Source organism: Oncorhynchus clarkii, chromosome 20, assembly GCF_045791955.1.
Source record: "Oncorhynchus clarkii lewisi isolate Uvic-CL-2024 chromosome 20, UVic_Ocla_1.0, whole genome shotgun sequence".
In the NCBI taxonomy this organism is placed as follows: Eukaryota; Metazoa; Chordata; class Actinopteri; order Salmoniformes; family Salmonidae; genus Oncorhynchus; species Oncorhynchus clarkii.
Genome location: NC_092166.1, coordinates 16,211,553 through 16,239,096, shown reverse-complemented (window position 1 = coordinate 16,239,096; position 27,544 = coordinate 16,211,553). Strand labels below are relative to the sequence as shown.

The 27,544-nt window shown below is 43.8% G+C and overlaps 1 protein-coding gene across 2 annotated transcripts in view; it reads right to left on the bottom strand.

The window, feature by feature from the left end:
* Positions 1-782: 782 nt before the first annotated feature.
* Positions 783-27,544, bottom strand: part of LOC139376008 (thymocyte selection-associated high mobility group box protein TOX-like) — an 84,116-nt gene continuing 57,354 nt past the window's right edge. The window contains exons 4-10 of one of the 2 annotated variants that reach the window (XM_071118040.1): positions 27,036-27,281; positions 23,532-23,783; positions 18,161-18,388; positions 14,986-15,066; positions 14,414-14,842; positions 2,876-3,018; positions 783-2,401 (exon numbers count right to left, since the gene is read on the bottom strand). In XM_071118040.1, coding sequence (XP_070974141.1) covers positions 2,365-2,401; positions 2,876-3,018; positions 14,414-14,842; positions 14,986-15,066; positions 18,161-18,388; positions 23,532-23,783; positions 27,036-27,281 — 1,416 coding nt within the window. In that variant the 3' untranslated portion in view covers positions 783-2,364. The remainder of the gene's footprint in view (positions 2,402-2,875; positions 3,019-14,413; positions 14,843-14,985; positions 15,067-18,160; positions 18,389-23,531; positions 23,784-27,035; positions 27,282-27,544) is intronic. The other variant, XM_071118041.1, reaches the window with a different exon arrangement.

Sequence of the window (27,544 nt, the reverse complement as noted above, 5' to 3'; positions counted from 1 at the left end):
ACATACAAACAGCATGATCACTTTGCTCGTTGTATAATTTCTTCTCGCATCTACACGCTTTCCTCCTCTCATCTTTTCCCTTCACAATTACTCAACACATTTTATGCACTGCAGTGCTAGCTAACTGTAGCAGTACTAGATCAGTAACAGTACTAGATCAATTCTCTGATTCTTTGATTGGGTGGACAACATGTCAGTTCATGCTGCAAGAGCTCTGATTGGTTGGAGGACATCCTTCGGAAGTTGTCATAATAACTGTGCAAGTCTATGGAAGGGGATGAGAACCATGAGCCTCCAAGGTATTGTATTGAAATCAATGTACCCAGAGGAGGACGGAAGATAGCTGTCCTCTGGCTACACCATGGTGCTACCCCAGAGAGCACTGTTGAGGCTACTGTAGAACTTCATTGCAAAACAGTGTTTTAATTATTTGGTGACATTTGAATATATTTAGTATAGTTTAATAAAAAAATGATAACTTTTTAATGTTTCACTATTTTTATTTTTATGAAATTCACTGAGGAGGATGGTCCTCTCCTTCCTCCTCTGAGGTGCCTCCACTGGTAGAGACACTGAATTTAGAAGTATTTTTCTTCCCTGACGTCTAGTTTACAGTACCAAAACATCTTTGTAGGAATATTATTATCTTCAAGATAAAGCTGAAATTGTTACTTGCAGTCAACACATTCTCAAGGACTTCTTACAGAATTAGGACTCAGTTGTCTGTTCTCCCAATCCATCAGGCAATTTAGGTTGAAATAAAAACACAGGGAATCCAAAAGTGAGTGATTACTGCACAAAAATGCAGGTTTGACTTTATTTTTTTCAAACACATTAGAAACTAAAAATAAGAACACAATTTTTCACATTGTTGTTGCCTGGAGACGTTTTTCTGCCAAAGAGAAAGGAACCCAGATGGAACAGAGAAGACAGCCATCGTCAACGCTATTAAACATAAGGACTTTAAAAAAACACCTACAGTTATTGTTTCATAAATAGGCGCAGCATGATGAACAGACTTGGAGAAAGAGAGATGGGAGTGATCAGAAGAGTGACGACGAGCCAGATGTCAGGGTTATATATATTGCCACTCTACCAATCTGTCTCTACCACTCTCATTCTGACGCTTTCTACTGATAAAGAGAAACCACCTCAGACACAGGAGTGGGATGAGAATCCATGTAATCAATATGCCCAGAAGTCGTACCAAAAAAGATGTTTTCCTTGTACCAAATAGAACTTTTTATTTGCCTAATTTCACAAAACTCCAGGTAAAGGGCAGCCAAAGTTTACGACTTTATTTCAGAGAATGGAAACTACTGATTTAGCAAGTTTTATCTTACAAATATCATGATTTTGAAAATGTTTACGCCCCAATAAAATCCAAACAACTATAACAGCCGTTTAATCAATTTCCCTTCTTTGATAGTTAAATTAAAACCAGTGTGATCCAATTCACAATCACACTGCACTTGAAAAAAGCTTTTGTTGTTATACCCTAGGAGCAAGAGTAACACAAAATTCTATGTACAGCTTGAGGTGATGTCTATACTAACCAGCCTCGGCATAGTCCACAGAGGATCCTATGAACATGATCAGCATCAGTTTAGAAAGAGCAACACAACACTGCTCAAAGACACACAACAGTCTCTAAGGCAGTCCAGTAGCAGAGAGCGAGAGTGAGAGATAAAGAGGAAAGAGGTATAGAAATATAATAGGTGTTCTTTATTTATTTTTTCAAATGATAAAGATGATCTTGCTTTTCCTTTCAAAATAAAAGTCAATTTGGGGTTTTGGTTTACATCTTGCGATGTGTGGAAAAAAAGACCTAAGAGCCCCTAAGTGCTAAATGAACTTCTGGGATTTAAACACTGGTCTACCATAACGCTTCTACGTCACCAGCTTGTCTTCCTCAAAACACAACCCAGTGACATACCAGTAACGATCCAATGACACGTCAGTAGAGAGGACAGTACTGCCTATTCTTTCACATCTCTGAACACATTTATTTGTGCCTTTATGGGCATGCATTGCAAAGTCCAAAAACATTAACTTGACATTTGTATCTAATATCAGGTGAGGGTAGAGTGTGGGTCACAAAGAATCCAAAACCCACTCATGACATCAGTATGATTATTTTCAAAGTAGATCACAAAGAATCAAAACATATCAAAATATGGATGTTTTGGAAAATGTGCTTCTGCCTTTCTTGTTTGAGTGACGGTCAGATGGTTTAGCCAGAGTGGGGGGTGGTGGTCAAGGAGTTTCTTCTGGGGTTGAGGGCAACGCAGAGTGGGACCGAATGTGGACCGGGTTGTGTTGCAGTCTGTTCCGGGGCTGGTTTTGTGGAGGTTAGAGGTCAGATCAGGTCAGGAACAGAGGCTTGTCTCTCTGAAGAGCTCTGAAAGAAGACGAGATGGAGGAACAATGAGGAATAATAATCACATAATAATCAATCAATCAATAATAATCAATCTCTTAACATGTGTTGAGACCCTTGACCCTTGAAATATAATTAAAATAGAGTTTGATTGATTGATTGCAACTTGGGTTCAGACTGGAAGAGTGAAACAAAATCACCTACTCCTGGAATACAAAGCTCAATGGAGAATCTCCATTCTAAGTACTTCTTAGTTCATAATTGGACCTCATCTATTTCTGGGAAACCTGCCCTAAAGGTCATTCAGAGTATAAACTCCGTTCATACTCTCATATCTGCTGTGTTTCTCTATTGTCATCCTATATAATAATGATGAGTATTCTGAGTGTGTGAATAGAATAATGGGTGTATGTAGAGCTGTGGTGGTCATGAAATGTTGTCAGCCAGTAACTGTCATGCAAATAACTGCCCGAGTGAGTGAGAGTGAATTCCTACCCGTTGCCACAGTATTCGCTGGTCCAGTCGAGGTGCTGGCTGGGCCCATTCCGACACACCTGTCTGTAGTCCATGGATGGGGACAGTCCCTGCCCACCGGACGAGTTGAGCATGTTCTGGAATTCTGACTGGAGAGGGAATCCCTGGAAAAGAGAAGTCTAGCATTAGAGTCCATGTTTTCCAGTGTTATCCGTGTTAATCTACTCTGAGATACATTCAGTTACTAGAGTGGCCTAGGTCAAAGATTCTAGAATGTGCCGATAATTGCAGCCATCTTGTTCATGGATACATTTCAATTCACTCTAATTAGAATGAATGGCAGAAGAGGCACAGGAGTTGCATCCAAACTTAGGAGCATGTATTGCAGTGCCAAAGTGCATCTTAGTAGCATGTACATATGTACATAGGTTCTTTCCATGACATTAACTGACCAGGTGAATCAAGGTGAAAGCTATGATCCCTTATTGATGTTACTTGTTAAATCCACTTCAATCAGTGTAAATGAAGGGGAGGAGACAGGTTAAAGAAGGATTTTTAAGACTTGAGACAACTGAGACATGCATTGTGTATGTGTGTCATTTAGAGGGTGAATGGACAAGACGTGACTTTGAATGGGGTATGGTAGTAGGTGCCAGGCGCCCCAGTTTGAGTGTGTCAAGAACTGCAACGCTGATACGTTTTTCACGCTCAACAGTTTCCTGTGTGTATCAAGAATGCATTGGAGTCAACATGGCCAGCTTCCCTGTGGAACGCTTTCGACACCTTGTAGAGTCCATGCGCCGACGAATTGAGGCTGTTCTGAGGGCAAGAAGGGGTGCAACTCAGTTTAGGAAGGTGTTTTGTACACTCAGTGTACAGTCGGGTTTTGAGAATGACACAAATATTAATTTCCACAAGGTTTGCTGCTTCAGTGTCTTTTGATATTTTTGTCAGATGTTACTATGGAATACTGAAGTATAATTACAAGCATTTCTATCATGACTTCCGCCGAAGTTGGTCCCTCTCCTTGTTCGGGCGGTCGACGTCACCGGTTTTCTAGCCGCCACCGATCCACTTTTCATTTTCCATTTGTTTTGTCTTCATTGTACACACCAGGTTTCCATTCCCATAACTATGTTCCTTATTTAACCCTCTGGTTCCCCCCATGGTTTTGTGTTTGTTCTGTGTTGTCGCTACATTTTGTGACCTGGATTGTTTTCCCTGCGTGGAAATGATTTTGTTGTCGTATTGAGTAAAGTCCGTTATTACTCATCCTCTGTGTCCTGCGCCTGACTCCGTCCCACCTGCTTCACATCGACCCTTAATAATTTCATAAGTGTCAAAGGCTTTTATTGACAATTACATGAAGTTGATGCAAAGAGTCAATATTTGCAGTGTTGACCCTTCTTTTTCAAGACCTCTGCAATCTGCCCTGGCATGCTGTCAGTTAATTTCTGGGCCACATCCTGACTGATGGCAGCCCATTCTTGCATAATCAATGCTTGGAGGTTGTCAGAATTTGTGGGTTTTTGTTTGTCCAACCGCCTCTTGAGGAATGACCACAAGTTATCAATGGGATTAAGGTCTGGGGAGTTTCCCTGCCATGGACCCAAAATATCGATGTTTTTTCCCCGAGCCACTTAGTTATCACTTTTGCCTTATGGCAAGGTGCTCCATCATGCTGGAAAAGGCATTGTTCGCCACCAAACCGGTCCTGAATGGTTGGGAGAAGTTACTCTCGGAGGATGTGTTGGTACCATTCTTTATTCATGTCTGTGTTCTTAGGCAAAATTGTGAGTGAGCCCACTCCCTTGGCTGAGAAGCAACCCCACACATGAATGGTCTCAGGATGATTTACTGTTGGCATGACACAGGACTGATGCTAGCGCTCACCTTCTTCTCCGGATATACTTTTCCCGGATGCCCCAAACAATCGGAAAGGGGATTCATCAGAGAAAATGACTTAACCCCAGTCCTCAGCAGTCCAATCCCTGTATCTTTTGCAGAATATCAGTCTGTCCCTGATGTTTTTCCTGGAGAGAAGTGGCTTCTTTGCTGCCCTTCTTGACACCAGGCGATCCTCCAAAAGTCTTCACTGTGCGTGCAGATGCACTCACACCTGCCTGCTGCCATTCCTGAGCAAGCTCTGTACTGGTGGTGCCCCGATCCCGCAGCTGAATCAACTTTAGGAGATGGTCCTGGCGCTTGCTGGACTTTCTTGCGCGCCCTGAAGCCTTCTTCACAACAATTGAACCGCTCTCCTTGAAGTTGTTGATGATCCGATAAATGGTTGATTTAGGTGCAATCTTACTGGCAGCAATATCCTTGCCTGTGAAGCCCTTTTTGTGCAAAGCAATGATGACGGCACGTGTTTCCTTGCAGGTAACCATGGTTGACAGAGGAAGAACAATGATTCCAAGCACCACCCTCCTTTTGAAGCTTCCAGTCTGTTATTCGAACTCAATCAGCATGACAGAGTGATCTCCAGCCTTGTCCTCGTCAACACTCACACCTGTGTTAATGAGAGAATCACTGCATGATGCCAGCTGGTCCTTTTGTGGCAGGGCTGAAATGCAGTGGATTTTTTTGGGGGGGGATTCAGTTCATTTGCATGACAACGAGGGACTTTGCAATTAATTGCAATTCATCTGATCACTCTTCATAACATTCTGGAGTATATGAAAATTGCCATCATACAAACTGAGGCAGCAGACTTTGTGAAAATTAATATTTGTGTCATTCTCAAAACTTTTGGCCACGACTGTATACTTACTGTATGTGCACATATCATGTGAAATAAGCCAGACCTAGTTAGACACTTATCCCTCAGAAGAAGATGAGCGCCTTGCAGTGCATTCAGAAAGTATTCAGACCCCTTGACTTTTTCCACATTTTGTTACATTACAGCCTTATTCTAAAACGTATTAAATCGCTTTTTCCCCTCATCAATCCACCCATAATGACAAAGCAAAAACATTTTTTTTTTTTTTTTTGCAAATTTATAAATAAAAAACCCTGGAAATATCACATTTACACAAGTATTCTGACCCTTTGCTATGAAACTCGAAATTGAGCTCAGGTGCATCCTATTTCCAATGATCATCCTTGAGATGTTTCTACAACTTGATTGGAGTCCACCTGTGGTAAATTCAATTGATTGGACATGATTTGGAAAGGCACAACTCTCTATATAAAGACCCACAGTTGACACTGCATGTCAGAGCAAAAACCAAGCCATGAGGTTGAAGGAATTGTCCATAGAGCTCCAAGGCAGGATTGTGTCGAGGCACAGATCTGGGGATGGGTACCAAAACATGCAGCATTGTAGGTCCCCAAGAACACAGTGACCTCCATCATCTTGGTTTTTATTTTTAATACATTAAAAAAAATATATAATAATGTTTTTGCTTTGTCATTATGGGGTATTGTGTGTAGATTGATGAGGAAAATTTTTTATTTCATCCATTTTATAATGAGGCTGTAACGTAACAAAATGTGGAAAAAGTAATGGGGTCAACACCATTCGGAAAGTGTAAATACTTTTCTGAATTCACTGTACATACAGATGGTTAGAATCTCACAAGTTGTTATGGAGTCCGAGTCCACATCACGCAATTCCCATGACACTGATGTCTCTTACAAAACCTATAACAGCCAAATCAAGTCACGTGCAGGAATGTGTAAGAACATCAGACCAACTCAGGATGGTAAGTTGGTGGTTGAAGATATCCCTCTAGTGGTGTGGGGGCTGTGCTTTAGCAAAGTGGGTGAAGTTATATCCTGCCTGTTTGGCCCTGTCCGGGTGTATCGTCAGATGGGGCCACGGTATCTCCCGACAACCTCCTGTCTCAGCCTCCAGTATTTATGCTGCAGTAGTTTATGTGTCGGGGGCTAGGGTCAGTCTGTTATATCTGGAGTATTTCTCCTGTCTTATCCAGTGTTCTGTGTGAATTTAAGTATGCTCTCTCTAGTTCTCTCTCTCTCTCTCTCTCTCGGAGGAGGAGGAGGAGGACCTGAGCCCTAGGACCATGCCTCAGGACTACTTGGCCTGATGACTCCTTGCTGTCCCCAGTCCACCTGGCCGTGCTGCTGCTCCAGTTTCAACTGTTCTGCCTGCGGCTATGGAACCCTGACCTGTTCACCAGACGTGCTACCTGTCCCAGACCTGCTGTTTTCAACTCTCTAGAGACAGCAGGAGCGGTAGAGATACTCTGAATGATCGGCTATGCAAAGCCAACTGACATTATACTCCTGAGGTGCTGACCTGTTGCACCCTCGACAACCACTGTGATTATTATTATTTGACACTGCTGGTCATCTATGAACATTTGAACATCTTGGCCATGTTCTGTTATAATCTCCATTCAGCACAGCCAGAAGAGGACTGACCACCCCTCATAGCCTGGTTCCTCTCTAGGTTTCTTCCTAGGTTCTGGCCTTTCTAGGGAGTTTCTCCTAGCCACCGTGCTTCTACACCTGCATTGCTTGCTGTTTGGGGTTTTAGGCTGGGTTTCTGTACAGCACTTTGTGACATCAGCTGATGTAAGAAGGGCTTTATAAATACATTTCATTGATTGATATAACTTGGATAACTGATCCGTGGATACTATGGATGGGAAAGTATTGTAGAATTCTCTATAGCAGTACTGTACACAGATACACTATATAAGAATCTGTGAATTATATAATCACCACCCATGTTAAGTTATAGTATGACACAAATAGGCTCTGATAGACATGAGTGCATCCTAAGTGCTCCTGGGGTGCTGTTCTGCCGTAGTCCCAGCGCTGCACCCAGCCTATGTGTGTCAGGTTGGATACTGCGACTGCAAAAAATTAAGAATATCCATGCAAATAAAGCAAGTATTGTAGTATCCTCAATGTATGAGTTGGTTTTTGGACGGAGCTGCCCTGTAGAGAGTCCATGGTAGAAGTGAGTGTACTCTGAGGAGGTGGACCCTAGCTAGCTGGGGTAGGGGGAGAGACAGAAGGTGGGAAGTAAGAAAGGAGTAGTTATTTTAATTATGGGAGCAGACATTTTAATGTTGGGGTTTCTTGAAGAGTTTTTATTTTTTTTGTGGGGGGGGGGGGGGGGGGGGGGGGGGAGAAGTGGGACAGATAGAGGAGAGAGAGAGAGAGAGAGACAGAGCGTATGAAAGGGAAGTTAATCTGGGCGCTACGCTACAAACCCTTCTCTAAAAGAGAGGGGACAGAGAGGGGACAGCAGGTGGCTGAGTTCTCTTCCCCCTCCTCAGACTCTCACCTATTCAGGCATTGTTCCACAAATTCTTCTCCTTCACTCCATCACAAAGGCCCCATCTGCCCCTTTTGTATCTCTCTCTTTCCCTCCCTCTCCCCCTTTCCCCCACCTCCTCATACTCCCCCTTCCCCTACTCGCTTAGCTCAGGGGAAAAGTTTGAGCCCTGATGTTTTTTTTGTTTGCGCTCTCTCTCTAACAAAATATGCAAAATTGAGCGAGGAAGGATTATTACTCCCCGCGGGATTTAAAAGTCCCCAATAAAAGAGGGATCTGAGCGCTGGGGGCTTAGTGGCAACCAAACCCAAACCTCCGTTTAACCATTCTTCCCCTATTTTCTCCACGGACTGACACAGCCATACAGGCAGCCCCATACAGGCAGCCCCATACAGGCAGCTCATCTCAAATTGGACTTCAGACAAATTCATATTCTAATCCGTATGAAGACTAGGCACCCCTCCACAACCTCCTCCCCCTCTCCTCAAATAAATGTTTGATCAGCCACAGCAACAGTTCTCTGCTGAGCAGAGATAAAGAGACAAATGGCAGTTCCTCTCTTTAAAGAAAACAACAACGATTCCCACAATGCTTACTGAATACCTAGTCTACAATCTCAAAGCTACAGCATAAAGACACTATCTTTCTGTTATGTTCTTCTAAGAAGGTTAAGTCATCTAACACATTGGACAGGTGAGAGTGGTAGGACACAGTCTAATCTCTCGTGGACACTGGACAGACTACGTAAACATAACCAAATTCCGTGAGCTTTTAGTTCTGGGTTAACCGAGATTAGACACAGTCAAACTACTAGGATAGGTTGAGTAGCCTTTTCTATATTGATATAACTCGTCTAGGACGTGAGTGGCATAGAGAGTTAGGCTTGAAAGCCACATCACAGTAAAAAATGATAATTCACCACATCGTCTTTACCTAGAATCTCCCACAAACCCTCCCACGGGTCCTGTGTTGCTCAGTTGAGCACCGCGCTTGCAACGGCAGGGTTTTGGGTTCGATTCCCACGGGGGACCAGTATGAAAAGGTCTGCGCTCACTACTGAAAGTTGCTCTGGATAAGAGCATCTGCTAAATAACTCAAACGTAAATGTTGTTTTGTTGTTCATTCTAGGTAACACGGACACAAAATCAGAAGGTATGTTTATTTCTCACTGAAGAGGTCTGTCACCTGTTCCCCTGCATAGCTGTTTCCATAACGACCTGGTCCCCTTATCAAACTAATGTCCGTCTCAAATAACACCAATCTATGGAACTCTGGCCAAAAGTAGTACACTATAGGGAATTTTTATTTTTTATTTTATTTCCCCTTTATTTAACTAGGTAGGCTAGTTGAGAACAAGTTCTCATTTACAACTGCGACCTGGCCAAGATAAAGCAAAGCAGTGTGAACAGATAACAACACAAAGTTACACATGGAGTAAACAACAAACAAGTCAATAACACAGTAGAAAAAAAGAAAAAAAAAGAGTCTATATACATTGTGTGCAAAAGGCATGAGGAGGTAGGCAAATAATTACAATTTAGCAGATTAACACTGGAGTGATAAATTATCAGATGGTCATGTGCAGGTATGCACAAGAGCAGAAAAGTAAATAAGTAAAAACAGTATGGGGATGAGGTAGGTAAATTGGGTGGGCTATTTACCGATGGACTATGTACAGCTGCAGCGATCGGTTAGCTGCTCAGATAGCAGATGTTTAAAGTTGGTGAGGGAGATAAAAGTCGCCAACTTCAGTGATTTTTGCAATTCGTTCCAGTCACAGGTAGCAGAGAACTGGAAGGAAAGGAAAGGCGGCCAAATGAGGTGTTGGCTTTAGGGATGATCAGTGAGATACACCTGCTGGAGCGCGTGCTACGGGTGGGTGTTGCCATCGTGACCAGTGAACTGAGATAAGGCGGAGCTTTACCTAGCATGGACTTGTAGATGACCTGGAGCCAGTGGGTCTGGCGACGAATATGTAGCGAGGACCAGCCGACTAGAGCATACAGGTCGCAGTGGTGGGTGGTATAAGGTGCTTTAGTAACAAAACGGATGGCACTGTGATAAACTGCATCCAGTTTGCTGAGTAGAGTATTGGAAGCTATTTTGTAGATGACATCGCCGAAGTCGAGGATCGGTAGGATAGTCAGTTTTACTAGGGTAAGTTTGGCGGCGTGAGTGAAGGAGGCTTTGTTGCGGAATAGAAAGCCAACTCTAGATCTGATTTGAGATTGGAGATGTTTGATATGAGTCTGGAAGGAGAGTTTACAGGCTAGCCAGACACCTAGGTACTTATAGATGTCCACATATTCTAGGTCGGAACCGTCCAGGGTGGTGATGCTAGTCGGGCGTGCGGGTGCAGGCAGCGAACGGTTGAAAAGCATGCATTTGGTTAAACTAGTGTTTAAGAACAGTTGGAGGCCACGGAAGGAGTGTTGTATGGCATTGAAGCTCGTTTGGAGGTTAGATAGCACAGTGTCCAAGGAAGGGCCAGAAGTATACAGAATGGTGTTGTCTGCGTAGAGGTGGATCAGGGAATCGCCCGCAGCAAGAGCAACATCATTGATATATACAGAGAAAATAGTCGGCCCGAGAATTGAACCCTGTGGCACCCCCATAGAGACTGCCAGAGGACCGGACAACATGCCCTCCGATTTGACACACTGAACTCTGTCTGCAAAGTAGTTGGTGAACCAGGCAAGGCAGTCATCAGAAAAACCGAGGCTACTGAGTCTGCCGATAAGAATATGGTGATTGACAGAGTCGAAAGCCTTGGCCAGGTCGATGAAGATGACTGCACAGTACTGTCTTTTATCGATGGCGGTTATGATATCGTTTAGTCCCTTGAGCGTGGCTGAGGTGCACCCGTGACCGGCTCGGAAACCAGATTGCACAGCGAAGAAGGTACGGTGGGATTGTTGACTAGGCTTTCGAAGACCATAGATAGGCAGGGCAGGATGGATCTAGGTCTGTAACAGTTTGGTTCCAGGGTGTCTCCCCCTTTGAAGAGGGGGATGACTGCGGCAGCTTTCCAATCCTTGGGGATCTCAGATGATATGAAAGAGAGGTTGAACAGGCTGGTAATAGGGGTTGCAACAATGGCGGCGGATAGTTTCAGAAATAGAGGGTCCAGATTGTCAAGACCAGCTGATTTGTACAGGAGAAGCTTGGGCGAGTAGCTGTGGGGGGGGGGGGCGGAGCTGTTGGCCGAGGTTGGAGTAGCCAGGAGGAAGGCATGGCCAGCCGTTGAGAAATGCTTGTTGAAGTTTTCGATTATCATGGATTTATCAGTGGTGACCGTGTTACCTAGCCTCAGTGCAGTGGGCAGCTGGGAGGAGGTGCTCTTGTTCTCCATGGAATTTACAGTGTCCCAGAACTTTTTGGAGTTAGAGCTACAGGATGCAAATTTCTGCTTGAAAAAGCTGGCCTTTGCTTTCCTGACTGACTGCGTGTATTGGTTCCTGACTTCCCTGAACAGTTGCATATCGCGGGGACTATTCGATGCTATTGCAGTCCGCCACAGGATGTTTTTGTGCTGGTCGAGGGCAGTCAGGTCTAGAGTGAACCAAGGGCTATATCTGTTCTTAGTTCTGCATTTTTTGAACGGAGCATGCTTATCTAAGATGGTGAGGTAGTTACTTTTAAAGAATGACCAGGCATCCTCAACTGACGGGATGAGGTCAATATCCTTCCAGGATACCCGGGCCAGGTCGATTAGAAAGGCCTGCTCGCAGAAGTGTTTTAGGGAGCGTTTGACAGTGATGAGGGGTGGTCGTTTCACTGCAGACCCGTAGCGGATACAGGCAATGAGGCAGTGATCGCTGAGATCCTGATTGAAGACAGCGGAGGTGTATTTGCAGGGCCAGTTGGTCAGGATAACGTTTATGAGGGTGCCCTTGTTTACAGATTTACCTGGTGGGTTCCTTGATGATTTGTGTGAGATTGAGGGCATCTAGCTTAGATTGTAGGACTGCCAGGGTGTTAAGCATATCCCAGTTTAGGTCACCTAACAGAACAAACACTGAAGCTAGATGGGGGGCGATCAATTCACAAATGGTGTCCAGGGCACAGCTGGGAGCTGAGGGGGGTCGGTAGCAGGCGGCAACAGTGAGAGACTTATTTCTGGAGAGAGTAATTTTTTTAATTAGTAGTTCGAACTGTTTGGGTATGGACCTGGAAAGTATAGACAGTGGGGCATGTTAGATGTGTCCCTCCCACAGTCCTCTTGTCACGACTCCGACCGAAGGACACTCCCCTTCCCGTTCGGGTGGCGCTCGGCGGTCGTCGTCGCCGGCCTACTAGCTGCTACTGATTATTTCCTCCCCCTCCTTATGTGTTGATTGTGTGCACCTGTTTTGAGTTAGGTAGTAGGCTTTATTAGTCAGCCGGCCCGCAGGGTTCCTTGTGCGGGATTAATTATTGTGATCGTCTGTTTGGTGTACTTGTGTGCACGTCTATTGGGTTTTGTGTTTTCCCATTTTGTGGGTTTTTCCCTGGACAGTTTAAGTCCCCCTGTTTGGGGCATTTGTTTGTTCAGTACGCCCTGTGTTTTTGTGAGGGTTGGCTTATGTTCAGCGTTTATTCAGTGCATTAAAATAGCACTCCCCTGAACTCTCTGCTTCCTGCGCCTGACTCCTCACCCACTACACTCAGACCGTTACACCTCTCTCTAACACAACTGTTCTGTGGTTGATTGGTTTATTCATTATTTTCTTTGTTTGTTGGTGCGTTTGTATTTTATTTCCAGGACAATGCACAACTTCTCTGTTGCATTAGTGAGGAAATTAGCCCATTGAGCTCCATTTTGTATTCTTGTATGTATTCTCTCTATATATGAGAGAGAGATGCTCTTCCAATCTGTGTTGTTGACTAGCCTCTACAGAGAACTCATCTCATTTCCTGTGTGTGTGTGTCCTGTCCTGTCTGCTAGACTGGTTTCATCAGATAGCCCTGCCTGCCTGGTGTTTTGTCTCCACCACTGATGCATTCATCAATCTCAATGTGCTGCTGTTGGCATCCTTATATCACATCATCAGCCTAATGCATTTGTTTATTACTGGGAGAAAATGGAACATGGGGGATTGTGTGTGTGTGTGTGTGTGTGTGTGTGTGTGTGTGTGTGTGTGTGTGTGTTAGGGATGGCACGATTACCATATAACCTACGGTTATGGATAAAGACCGCCATGAAAATAAAATAACCTTCATAACCACTTAAAAATATATTCAACAACATTTTGTGAGGGGGAGGAACAGCTGACTGAAGATGAGACAGCTGGGCATCTGAGTGATTTAGTCCATTTCTGGTATAACATGGACTCTTAACAACATGATGATACTTTGTTGCCCCTTGCTGAAACATGCAAGGTGTTGAAGCAAGCGATGAATAGAATGGAATAAACTCATGGGTACACTTGCAACGGCTGCCTGATATTGTGATGGAATAATTTCCTTGGTAATGTAGAATTTTCATTCAAATGATGTTAACTGATGTGGCTCATGCAATGGAATGCATTTTTTGTCATGTCAGTTGAGTTGAATCAACAAATCACAGCACATATTGATGGGTACACTTCCTGCTTTTACTTCCTGCTTTGCTCCTATGGGTACACTCGCAATGGCCGCCAGTCCACCCATTATGCCATCATTGACTTGAATGGGATTCCCATTCTATTCATTCTATTTCTATGGCAGCACATGTGGTCAGAAGCGGAGGAAAGGGGAAAATGTGAAGAAGAAAATAATTGCTATTCTAAAGGTTATTACGTAGTCCACAGTCATTTGGCTGGCCAATTACCGCCATCCACAATTCCATGACAGTCACAGCCCTAGTGTGTGTGTGTGTGTGTGTGTGTACAGTATCAGGCTGGCAGATATGAATACATCCTGGCTTGCCCTCAGTCTCTGGCCCTGAGGGAACTTGAAGGGACCGGATGTGATTGTAAATAACATGAATCATAGACAGTATAACATCATCATCAACCCATAACACACACACACACACACACACACACACACACACACACACACACACACCTTACACTCTCCATTTGATGTGGTTGCATCACGTATGCATGTTTATGTGAGTGTGTGTAGCTGTACATTGTAGGTGACCATGTTTAAGTGTATTACCACAATATGCATAATATGTACAGTGTGGAACTCACCTGGGCCATGAGTGTGTGTTTGTGTGTTGAACTCACCTGGGCCATGAGTGTGTGTTTGTGTGTTGAACTCACCTGGGCCATGAGTGTGTGTTTGTGTGTTGAACTCACCTGGGCCATGAGTGTGTGTTTGTGTGTTGAACTCACCTGGGCCATAGAGGGCGAGTGCAGAGACCGCGGGTGTCCGCTGAGCTGTTGCTGGTGGTGCATTCCTAGGTGAGAGTGGGAGTGGAGGGGCGGGCTGATCTGGAGGGGAGGGGTTGTCGCCGCCGCCATGCTGCCCAGAGACACTCCTCCTGGATGGGGTCCACTGGCCCGGGGGGCCACCCCCCTGGAGAGACCCTGGAGGGGGGACAGGTGGGGGCTGAGGCCGGCCTGGTGCTGCTGGGACTGCTGTTGCTGGTGGTGGGGGTGGGGGTGGTGGCTCTGGTGGTGGTAGGGGTGGCTCATGTAGAGGCTGGGGTGGGAGTGATGGGGGTGGGGGTGCTGCTGGCCTGATCCGGGGAACACGGGGGGCTTGGGGCCCAGCATAGAGGTGGCCTGGGACACCTTGACTTCACCTGGATCAATGTAATTCTGAAGGAGGGGAGAGAGAACATGAAAGACAGAGATGGAAGAGGGTAAAGAATGTAACAGTGTTACCTTATCAGAGTCATACAGTCATAGAGAATCAACTGACCACAGCTCTCATGAAGACATGTTTATGTCTGGGTCCCTACCTGTGAGAGCAGGCTCGCTCTGTACGCAGCCAGCTGTTTCAGGTACTCCTTCTTGGCCGTCTCTGTCTTCTTTTTGTACACCTATAAAAACACCAAGAAAGAACAGTAAACATTTGCACTTTGGTTGCCAATTCTTTCTCTTTTTTATATGAATGTGTTATAATGCTTCATAAAGCATAATAGCTGTAGTTGGGGCATCTGGATAATACTCAAAAGGTTTCCAATTTATATAGGACTAGATTGTTCCTCTTCACTATCCATCCATCTGACTGTCTTTGCCTGTCTGTCTGGGTGTCATTATTTACCGATAATAAATCTGGTCTCTCTCCAGGAAGTACATTGTCCTGTCCTCAGACAGACATCCACCCTCATTCCTCCACCCTCACACACCCTCTGGAGGTGTGTGCGTGTTTGCATAAGAATGTGTTTCTGTGTATGTGTGTGTAATAGGACAATAGCACAGCGCTTACTACAATATAATAAATATGGAAAAGCTTGCTCTTCTATTTGCTTATGTCAAGAGGCCATTTGTTAGTCGAAACACACAGTAGCATGATTCACAGTAGCAGAGCCACAGGACCAGGGAGAGCCAATGACTTCTACTGTGAAACTGTGAAAAGGTTTGAAATTCCTAATTAAAACAAATAGCATTTTTGTGAGGACAATAACGGTTTTTTCTAATCTAATTAATGTATTCTAATCTATTCTATAGCATCAGTGGGGCTGTTCCTGTTTAATGAAGTCGAACAAGGAAGTGTACAGTACAGTCGCGCACTTTGGCCCTTTGTTCTGCAACCAAACAATCATGTCCTGCACTTTACAACTTCAAACCCCACTAATTTAGAAAAAAGGGTTGAATTGTCCTGTATTTCAGTCAGACATTACAACCAGTCACGTTGCGCTAATGAAAAGATATACAGTGCCTTCAGAAAGTATTTACAAACACGACATTCTTACATTTTGTTGTGTTACAGCCTGACTTTAAAATGGATTCAATTGAGATATTTTGTCACTGGCCTACACCCAATACACCATAATGTCAAAGTGGAATGATTTTTTCAAATTCTTAAAAAATGAAGGGCTGAAATGTCTTGAGTCAACAAGTATTCAATCCCTTTTATATCAAGCCTACATAAGTTCAGGAGTAAACACAACAAGTCACATAATAAATTGCACGGACTCTGTGTGCAATAAGTGTTTAACATGATTTTTGAACGACTACCTCATCTCTGTACCCCCACACATACAATTATCTGTAAGGTCTCTCAGTCGAGCAGTGAATTTCAAACACAGATTCAACCACAAAGACCAGGGAGGTTTTCCAATGCCTCGCAAAGAACAGCACCTATTGGTAGATGGGTAAAAAAAGCAGACATTGAATATCCCTTTGAGCATGGTGAAGTTATTAATTACACTTTGATCAATACACCCAGTCACAACAAAGATAGAGGCGTCCTTCCTAACTCAGTTGCCGGAGAGGAAGGAAACCACTCAGGGATTTCACCATGGGGCCAACGGTGACTTTAAAACAGTTACAGAGTTTAATGGCTGAGGATGGATCAGCAACATTGTGCTTACTCCACAATACTAACATCATTGACAGTGTTAGGAGTGTGTACGGGAGGCAAAGTCAGGTGCAGAAGAGCAGAGTGCAGTAAACAGGCACACTTTAATTCCGGTCCAAAAACGACAGCACATAAAAACATAAACGTGCCAAAAACACGGAACATAACAAAAGTATGGTGCCTGACAATATCCACATAACAATAAACAATTACACACAAAGACATGGAGGGGGACAGAGGACTAAATACATGCAGTGTGGTTATGGAATGAAAACCAGGTGTGTAGGGAACAAGACAAAACAAATGGACATATGAGAAATGGAGCGGCGATGGCTAGAAAACCGGTGACGCCGATCGCCGCCCGAACAAGGAGAGGAGAACGCTGCCCGAACAAGGAGAGGAGAACGCCGCCCAAACAAGGAGAGGAGAACGCCGCCCGAACAAGGAGAGGAGAACGCCGCCCGAACAAGGAGAGGAGCCGACTTCAGCGGAAGTCGTGACAGACAGAGTGAAAAGAAGGAAGCCTGTACAACAAGGCACTGCAGTTATTTTGCAAAAAATGTGGCAAAGCAATTCACTTTTAGTTCTGAATACAGTGTTATGTTTGGGGCAAATCCAATACAACTCTTTACGGAGTAGCACTCTCCATATATTCAAGCATCGCGGTGGCTGCATCAGGACTGCAGAGTTTTTCAGTAACTAAAATAAATGGAATAGTGCTAAGTACAGGCAAAATCCTAGAGGAAAACCTGGTTCAGTCTGCTTTCCAACAGACACTGGGAGATGAATTCACCTTTCAGCAGGACAATAACCTAAAACACAAGGCCAAATCTACACTGGAGTTAATTACCAAGAAGACATTGAATGTTCCTGTTTTGACTCGTCTACTTGAAAATCTATTGCAAGACCTGAAAATGGTTGTCTTGTAATCATCAACAACCAATTTGACAGAGCTTGAAGAATTTTGAAAAGAATAATGGGCAAATGTTGCATAATCCAGGTGTGGACATCTCTTAGAGACTTACCCAGAAACACTCCACTGTAATCACTTTGTCAATATGCGGAATTGTGTGTAGATGGGTGAGAAAAACAATCAATTTAATCCTTTTATAATTCAGGCTGTAACACAACAAAATGTGGAATAAGTCAAGAGGTATGAATACTTTTGTATGTCATAAGGATGTAGTAGCCTACTGGTGATGTAAACACTTCTCCAATAGTTGCTGAGATTTGATATTTTGCACAGCCAAGACGAGACGTAGGCCAATGTCATAGGCCTATGGTCAACCAATCATATTTCTCAAATCCTTCCAGGCTAAATTCCAGCTAGAACAATGAGCCACCTACTTAAAAAAAGTGTGCTTTTGACGAAGAGCTACAAAATGAAATAGCAGTATTACACTGAAAGATAGATGGTCATTTTGTCAAATTTGTGAGGATCTCCGTGCTCATTAGTTGCTCATTCAACATTTTCTGCTACTTCAATCAAGCCTGTTTTAAATGTTTTTATTCATGTAGGCTACACTGTCCTGCAAATGTCCCGCTAAATCCTCCTTTTGCTCCACATTTAGGTATTTTAAATGTGGTCACCCTAACTATAGGTGTTATACCTGTTTCTGTTCCTCTCCAAGGCCGTCCCACATGGAGGCCACTATCTTGGATACCTCTCCAAAAGTAGCATTGGGGTTGGATCCCTTGATGGCTGCCTGGGTGTCTCTGAAGAACAGAGCGTAGGCAGAGACTGGCTTCGAGGGTTCGTTGGGATCCTTCTTCTTCTTCTTCTTGGGGGTCTTGGGCTTTTTGGGCGTCTCGACCGCTGCCGGTCGCTTCTCTGCCTGCTGGGAGGAGAGATAGAAATGGTCAGACTAAATGGGTTTCTGGAGAGAGAGGAATTAGTGTGGAATCGGTGTAATTGATTGATTAGATGATGGAACAGGATGGAAATGAAGGGTGAATATGCTAAACATAGTGTAGGGCCCAGACTTTCCCTGACAATAGGAGCTGAGCAGGGAAATGTAAAACACATACTGTATGCTTCCTAACGTACACTGTAAAACCAAGTGTTTTGGATCTGAACACATAACTAGACACTTTTCTGGAACCATTTTTAAACGCGGCAAGGCATTTAGTACTTCAACGAAAAAATTAAGTATTCTAGCTTTAATATTTCAAATATTTTTCATTGTGCTCCTAAATTTCTTTGTCTGCGCACTTGTGCTCCTTGTAAAAAAGGTCAGCGTAGAGCCCTGCGATTGAAAATATATATTTTTTTCCTGTTCAGCTGAAATTTAGGTAAGGTGACAGACAACACTGATCTGATTAAAAGGCATGTAAAGTCACATCAATTTGTAATGACTAAATGCACTCTAAACAGGACCATGGGAAGGTAAACACTAGTGTTTAAAATCTGAACACTTAGGAGATACAGGTGTTTTCCTGGTTGGAAACTGACCGGAAAAAGTTGACTATCATGTTTAATCTTGGATTCTAAACGCCTGTGCTTAAGATGAGAAGACTTAATGGCAAGTCTAAATGCCTTATGTTTAAACACTGATGTTTTGGTTATAAACGTGTGACATATTTCATGGTTTTACTGTGTATATACCAAAAATATTGCTGAACATTCTGAAACATTTCTCTCAATTTACATGATCTTGGTCAATAGGAATGTACCGTTTGAAACAATTTGCTTTTATTGTGAGATAGTGAACATGAACCTGAGAGTGAGAGTTTGGAAACAGATAAAGAAAACAGTGTCTGTATGAAAGGACCTTGACAGATGGTCGTACCGGTAGTTTCAATTATGCCAGACGTTCCTTTCCATCACTGTGTTGAATATGTTTGTTTTATACTGATAACACAAAAATAGCCCTCCAGCTGAATAGCGCTCTGCACATTTCTGAAATGTTGACTGCATTCGATTTTATAGTCCACTAAATTAAACATGATCATTTTTCCAGATTGTTTCATTTTCTAAAGGATTGTTATTTGCAGTTAAAACATACGGTGAAAATATGGCAAAGGTGTTTGGGAAAAGTACCCTTTGGATTGATTTACATAGTATTGCATACGCATGGAAAATGGCACCATTATATTAGCAATCACATAAGCATTAAGATAGCATCTCTCCACGGTGACGTTTTTCTCCAGGGAAAAGGGTAAACAAATGCAATGGCGCAAAGGTTACAGATGACTCACCCTTATACAAATGTGTGTGTGTGTGTGTGTGTGTGTGTGTGCGTGCGTGTGTGCGTGCGTTTGTGTGTGTGTGTGTGTGTGTGTGTGTGTGCGTGCGTGTGTGTGCGTGCGTGTGTGTGTGTGCGTGTGTTTGTATAGAATAGTGTGTGTGTGTGTAGGGCTGTGGCAGTCATGAAATTTTGTCAGCCGATAACTGTCATCCAAATAACTGTTGGTCTCACATTAATTGACCTTTAATTAACATAAACACGTTTAGCATCTCCGACTTCCACGCATAGCCTACAAGCCACTGATGCGGACATCTACTTTTTAAAAAGTAGAATAAATCCATTTAATATAGCCTACGCCATCACAATAAATCCATTATTTATTTTAGGCACGTCTAAAGAAACATTATGAACATTATGAAGAAAATGTTGAATATTCTGAGTCGTCCTTATGTTAAGGCCTTGATCTGGCTAGGCCGTATGGCTATGGGCTACATTAGTCCATTTAGCGGACAAGATTTGCTAATAATTCCCGTGGCATTATTTAATATTATTTTATAGTAAGAAGATTTCAAAGGGAGTGTGCACATACGGCTATTCTGTGTTGAACGTTTAACCAAGTGATAGTTTGAAACAGGTTCTTCTATATGCTTAGTTTAGAGTTATTTATGCAACTTTAGTTGGGATACAAACCTTAGAAAGTATTAGAAATTAAATAATATAGCCTAAGACTGCATGAATGACTCTAATGACGACAGGCATGATGACACTCTGCTCTGTTTCATGCGCAGGCTGCACACACTTCATCAGTCTCTAATTCACAATTTGACAAGCACTTGAAAATATTCTCAGACTATTCTCAATTTAATCTGGTCTTTACATATAGCCTACTAATATATGTGTGGAATTATTTTCTATTTAGAATGGCCCACAAAAAAAACGTCATCCGTAGCCTGCACTCTAATCGCAAATGGAGGAAGAGCTTCCCGCGGTGAGATTTTTAATACGCCAGGTAGTAAAGCGGATTAAAGTGCTTAATTTTAAGAATTGAGCCATAAATATAGCAGACGAGAAAGATGGGATCCTCTTTTAAATAGTGGCCAGTCAAAACTCTGTTTTCACACGTGACTGCGCAATGACTGGCCTTATAAGAACACGTTTCACTAGGGTCTGTACGCTATGGGCTCTCCAACCGTGCTCCTAGGCCTATAGGCTAGGCTTAGAGATATTTGGCCACTTTAGTTGTGATACAAACCTTATCAAAACATAAAGGCCTATGGGCCAAGCTACTTGATACAAGAAACTATGATTTGAAAAAGTAACAAAAAAATGAAAGCAATGTTTCCTGCCTTAGACTGCACATGCTGGGCTTCATTCACAATTGATACTATTCTCTCAACTTCATCTTGTCTTTACATAAACTAAATAATATATGTGAAATTAGTTTTGACTTAGAATAGGCCATTATCATACACCTGTCAGAACAGGAGCAAGGTAAAAAAAGATTTAAAAAATAAACAAATTAAAAAAAGAGAATGGAGGACGATTTTCCCACGGTTCCTTTTCATGCCAGCCAGGTAGGCTACTCTGGTTGGAAAGCGAAAGCAATGTGTTTAATATTAGGAAAGGTGAGAAATAAATATAGTAGGCCTAGCTTATTGAAAGCTGATTGGATCCTCCTCTTTTTAATAGAGGCCACCAAAACTCTATTTTCTCACGCAATTGTATACCATAGCCCAGTGGTTCCCAACCAGGAGTACTAACCCTGGGGGTACTCTGCCCATCCACAGGGGTACTTGAGAAGACTCATGAGACCATAGTCTTACTGGTAAAATACACATGAGGAGTTACTTTAGGGGAACTCCGGGAAGAGCAAAATTCAGTTGGTGGTACATTAACCGAAAAAGGTTGGGAACCACTGGCATAGCCTATAACACTTATTTCATTCCATGCATCAACCAGGTATGAGGAGCTGGCTCTCACTGCCCAACAGGTGATCCTATTCCACTCAAACAGATGGCAGGCGGCAGGGTAGCCTGGTAGTTAGAGCGTTGGACTAGTAACCCGGAAGGTTGTACGTTCAAACCCGGAAGGTTGTAAGTACAAATCTGTCGTTCTGCCCCTGAACAGGCACTTAACCCACTAAGCCGTCATTGAAAATAAAAATTTGTTCTTAACTGACTTGCCTAGTTAAATAAAGGTAAAATAAAAAAATAACTAAAAACCTGAATGCCAGGTCATGAAGTGTTTGATTTGATTTACGATTGCATTTGCATTGATGTCAGAGTAGTTTGAGGGACAATACAGTGCTGAGTACCAGACCATTAGGACCTGACAGAGGAACAATAGAGTACATTAGTGACTGGCCGTCAGCAAGTTTGGTAAGCTACTAATGAGCATCAGAGCGCAGTTTTGAAGGAGCTTAGTTACCGTGACTCAACGGTCACATGGAATTTGACTGCGGTCATGCTGGTGTGGTGGTAATACGGTCACCGTAACAGCCCTAGGTGTGGGTGTCTGTATTATAAAGAAGTAAAAAAAAATTGGTGCTTGTGTATGTGTGCATATTTGTGTATGAGGGCGTCAACATCGGTGTGTGTGTGTGAGTGAGGGCGTCAACATAGGTGTTTGTGTGTGATGGCATCAACATAGGTGTTTGTGTGTGAGGGCGTCGACATCAGTGTGTGTGAGAGGGCGTCGACATCAGTGTGTGTGTGTGTGTAAGGTCGTCGACATCAGTGTGTGTGTGTGTGTGTGAGAAAGGCTTCGACATCAGTGTGTGTGTGTGAGGACGTCGACATCAGTGTGTGAGGCGTCGACATCAGTGTGTGTGAGGACGTCGAGATCAGTGTGTGTGTGTTTGTGTGTGAGAGAGAGAGGCGTCAACATCAGTGTGTGTGTGTGAGGACGTCAACATCAGTGTGTGTGTGAGAGAGGTGTCGACATCAGTGTGTGTGTGTGTGTAAGGTCGTCGACATCATTGTGTGTGTGTGTGAGGACGTCAACATCAGTGTGTGTGTGTGTGTGAGGCATCGACATCAGTGTGTGTGTGTGTGAGGCATCGACATCAGTGTGTGTGTGTGAGGCCGTCGACATCAGTGTGTGTGTGTGTGTGTGTAAGAGGCGTCGACATCAGTGTGTGTGTGTGTGTGTGTGTGTAAGAGGCGCCGACATCAGTGTGTGTGTGTGAGGGCGTCGACATCAGTGTGTGTGTGTGTGTGTGTGAGGTCGTCGACGTGTGTGTGTGAGGCGTCGACATCAGTGTGTGTGTGTGTGTGTGTGTGTGTGTGTGCGTGTGTGTGTGTGAGAGAGAGAGGCATCAACATCAGTGTGTGTGTGTGAGGACGTCGACATCAGTGTGTGTGTGTGTGTGTGTGTGTGTGTGTGTGAGGCATCGACATCAGTGTGTGTGTGTGAGGATGTCGACATCAGTGTGTGTGTGTGTGTGAGAGAGAGGTGTCGACATCAGTGTGTGTGTGTGAGGTCGTCGACATCAATGTGTGTGTATGTGTGTGTGTGTGTATGTGTGTGTGTGAGAGGCGTCGACATCAGTGTGTGTGTGAGAGAGGCGTCGACATCAGTGTGTGTGTGTGAGGGCGTCGACATCAGTGTGTGTGTGTGTGAGGCGTCGACATCAGTGTGTGTGTGTGTGTGAGAGAGGTGTCGACATCAGTGTGTGTGTGTGAGGTCGTCGACATCAGTGTGTGTGTGTGTGTGTGTGTGTGAGAGGCGTCGACATCAGTGTGTGTGTGAGAGAGGCGTCGACATCAGTGTGTGTGCCAATCACTCTTCTCACCTTTATTGACTCTTCATTGTCATCCTCATGAACAGAGCTAGAAGGAGAGGGTGTGGCCGACTTGCTCCCAGGGGGAGATGGGGAATTATGGGTAACGTTGTTTCCGCTCAGTCCCAACTGGGTGTTGAGTTGTGATTGGTTGATGGTGGTAAGTTGACTCTGATGTCCCATGCCTGATTGGCTCCTGGATCTGAGTGCTTCCATTGGCTGATGGCTGCTGTACCGGGAATCGGAGTTTACCATTTGTTGCATCTGGGGGAAAAAATTTAGCGTTGTTTTTAAATGACATTAAAATAGCATACAATAATGCTACTTTTAACTCTCTTTATCCCACTCCTAGAAACGCTCTTGAAACAGCTCTGCTCAGTCACACTCACTCACATATACACTCACTAATGGTTCTTCACACACATCTTTGTTTCAACCATGACTGAAATCCTAACTAACATTCTTCAGCATAAGAACAATGTAATTTTTGTCTTTCCACAGGAAACACGGTTGTAGGTTGTGCTTGAATAGCCTCTTCAGTGTGGCCCCCTGACCCACCCCACCCCAGAGTGTGGCCAGGTCACCTGATACCACAGGGACTGACAGGTGACCTGGGCGACGCCTCACACCTGCTATTGTCCCCGACACCATGTCATACACAATGTCCCCGACAGGTGAGGCTTGGGCGGAGAGGCTCACCTCAACACCAAGACAGGTGAGGCTTGGGAGGGGAGGCTCACCTCAACACCAGGACAGGTGAGGCTTGGGAGGAGAGGCTCACCTCAACACCAGGACAGGTGAGGCTTGGGCGGAGAGGCTCACCTCAACACCAGGACAGGTGAGGCTTGGGAGGAGAGGCTCACCTCAACACCAGGACAGGTGAGGCTTGGGAGGAGAGGCTCACCTCAACACCAGGACAGGTGAGGCTTGGGAGGAGAGGCTCACCTCAACACCAGGACAGGTGAGGCTTGGGAGGAGAGGCTCACCTCAACACCAGGACAGGTGAGGCTTGGGAGGAGAGGCTCACCTCAACACCAGGACAGGTGAGGCTTGGGAGGAGAGGCTCACCTCAACACCAGGACAGGTGAGGCTTGGGAGGAGAGGCTCACCTTAACACCAGGACAGGTGACTCCTGTTAACTCTGTAATCTACAGAGATTAGCTCCATCCCCTCCAGCCAACTAACACCTTCACCCCTTATATCACCAACGACCCCATGACCTCTTCTGCCTCTTCTCTCCTCTTTTTGAAGAATAGGTGAATAACACACTCTTTTTCCTCCAGGCTACTTCCTGTGCCCAACCACTGAGTACCTCCTTATACAGATGTGTAACTGTTGGTACCGCCAGATAGAGCACATCATCGTAAAAGTTTAGCAATTGTCGGTTACCGTGGAAAACAACCTAATCCCCATGGTGACGTGAGGGAACTTTCCGAAGTATCGGAGAGGTGATTCACGGCCCACTTCATCATTATGACACTAATATGAATGGATACCAAAGATTATTTTATCTTTGTCTGACTAACAACCCTACCTTATGGTATCAATAACGTGGGTGGATTTCATTGGGGGGGGGAAATGCAAACTAGTGCATTACGAACAGGAAACTGGCGGTAGTGGAATGCTGGTAAAAAGCTAGATGTTAAGTTTTTTTTAATATAAAAGTGATTGGGGTAGTTTGGCTCATGACTGGCTAAGTGACATATTAGGAATTATTCTTTTTCCAACATCCCACCATCTCCCCCTCTGCTTAGTACATTTTAAATTAAGGAAAAAGTAAACTACTTATCTCTAGACCTACATCATTCTTTTGAATATCTTCTCAAATAAAAAGGTGTAAAGATACACTGCTTTTATCCCCGGGTTCTGTGAAAAAATCACATCCCAGAACTGAATTTCTCTTCGACAATTTCTCTATTAATCGAACACTTACTCAAACAGAGTTCATTATATTCCCCTAACGGTGGTTAGTAACAATATGGCCAGAGACTGAGAGAATGAAGGCTAAACGTATAGAAGACATGGTTCCATCAGTCCAGCCTCTTTCATTCCTTGCCGCGGCAACAAGCTCTCAGCCTCGTTGCCTGGCAACCATAATTCATAGCCACTCTAAATGGATGTTCTGTGAGAACATTAAGGTGAATGGGAACAAAATACCCTTTGTCAATCTGGGGAGTCTTTCAGCCAGCAGGTCATCCACCCCTGCTCCTTTTCCCTTCTTGCAAAAAACAACAACAACAATTTACGAATGTTGAGCAATAGAAAACACTAATGTTTAAGTTACTTAGTGAATGTGAAACATAATATGGTCATAGACAAGATGTTAACTACTTAGTGAATGTGAAACATAATATGGTCGTAGCCAAGATGTTTTAGCTACTTAGTGAATGTGAAACATAATATGGTCATAGACAAGATGTTAACTACTTAGTGAATGTGAAACATAATATGGTCATAGACAAGATGTTAACTACTTAGTGAATGTGAAACATAATATGGTCATAGACAAGATGTTAACTACTTAGTGAATGTGAAACATAATATGGTCGTAGACAAGATGTTTTAGCTACTTAGTGAATGTGAAACATAATATGGTCATAGACAAGATGTTAACTACTTAGTGAATGTGAAACATAATATGGTCGTAGACAAGATGTTAACTACTTAGTGAATGTGAAACATAATATGGTCATAGACAAGATGTTTGGCCTAAAGTGGAAAATAAGCTGATATGTCCAGCCTTGGAAATCATTAAGTCCCACATTGAAAAGGGAAATTGGGTTATATGGTTTAAGAATGAGGCTATGAGGTTCCATATCCCTGGCTAGTAGGACCCGGGAGCTAAACACACACAGCTACACAGGTCTGATTAATGGAAATAAATATGCACTAGGGAAAATCATAAAGACCATGTAGACGCCACACGGTGAAACCATGTAGCTCCTCAGTGGTGGAGGTGCTGATGACACATAATATTGAATATGGTGAACATGGCCAAAGGCAGAAAGAATAATGTCTGAGAGCGGGAGGTGAGAAGTTTCACTTTGACGAGAATGGGAGATGATCTCCAATACCTATGCAGAGTAGTTAACCACGGTTAGTCATGTCACCTATCACATTGTGAGGTTTCTGCATGGAAAGACAAATCTAAAAGTTAAAGTTTCGTTTCATCCCTTTTTCAAAAGTCAAGACTTGCATTGAGTGTATTTCTTCTGAATGTCACCCCACTAGATTGTTTTCGATTTCTAGTGAATAAATATCAGGGGAAAACTCCCCATCAACCATCTAAAAACGAATGGGTCATCCATTAGTACAGCGGAGACCCAATGGGGTGTCCAGGATTTTGTTCTATCCCTGCACCAACACACCTGATTGAACCAACCAACCGCTCGTCAAGCCCTCGATTACTTGGATCAGGTGTGTTGTTGCTGGTATGGAACATATGCCTGCACCCACAGCTGCCCTCCAGAGCAGAAAATCGCACACTGCTTGCTAGTGGCATCAGGCTAGACTCACCACAGACAGGGTGCTGGACATCAGGCTGCCATTTTGGCTCAAGAGCCCTCCATCCTGGCCCATCATGTCCATTCCCTGAAGGTGGAAGGGGTGTAGGCCACTCTGGGAGTGAACGGGAGCCAGCGGGTGGTAGGAGCCAGACTCCGACTCTGGTAGGTGGGGGTGCAGCATGTGTTCTGGGATGGTGGGAGGTGTGATGGGGGGAATGTTGAAGTCTTCATCCCCCAAACTGGGCACTGGGTAGGACTGTAAAAGAAGAGGAGCGGGAGAAACAGAATATGTTAGAGAATAATAACATAGCAATACTAGCATTTAGGAGAAATGTTTTAGTGGATGCAAGTCCAACCAAACTGAGCACTCAAACACATTAGGCTAAGAGCACAGTAGAGGTGGATGCTACACATTGATACTAGTGGATGAGGTGAGTTTCCCCTGTACAACGTAAAGCTCTTTGAGCGTCTGAAAATCAATCCAATTCATTATTACTACAGTATTATATTACAGATCAA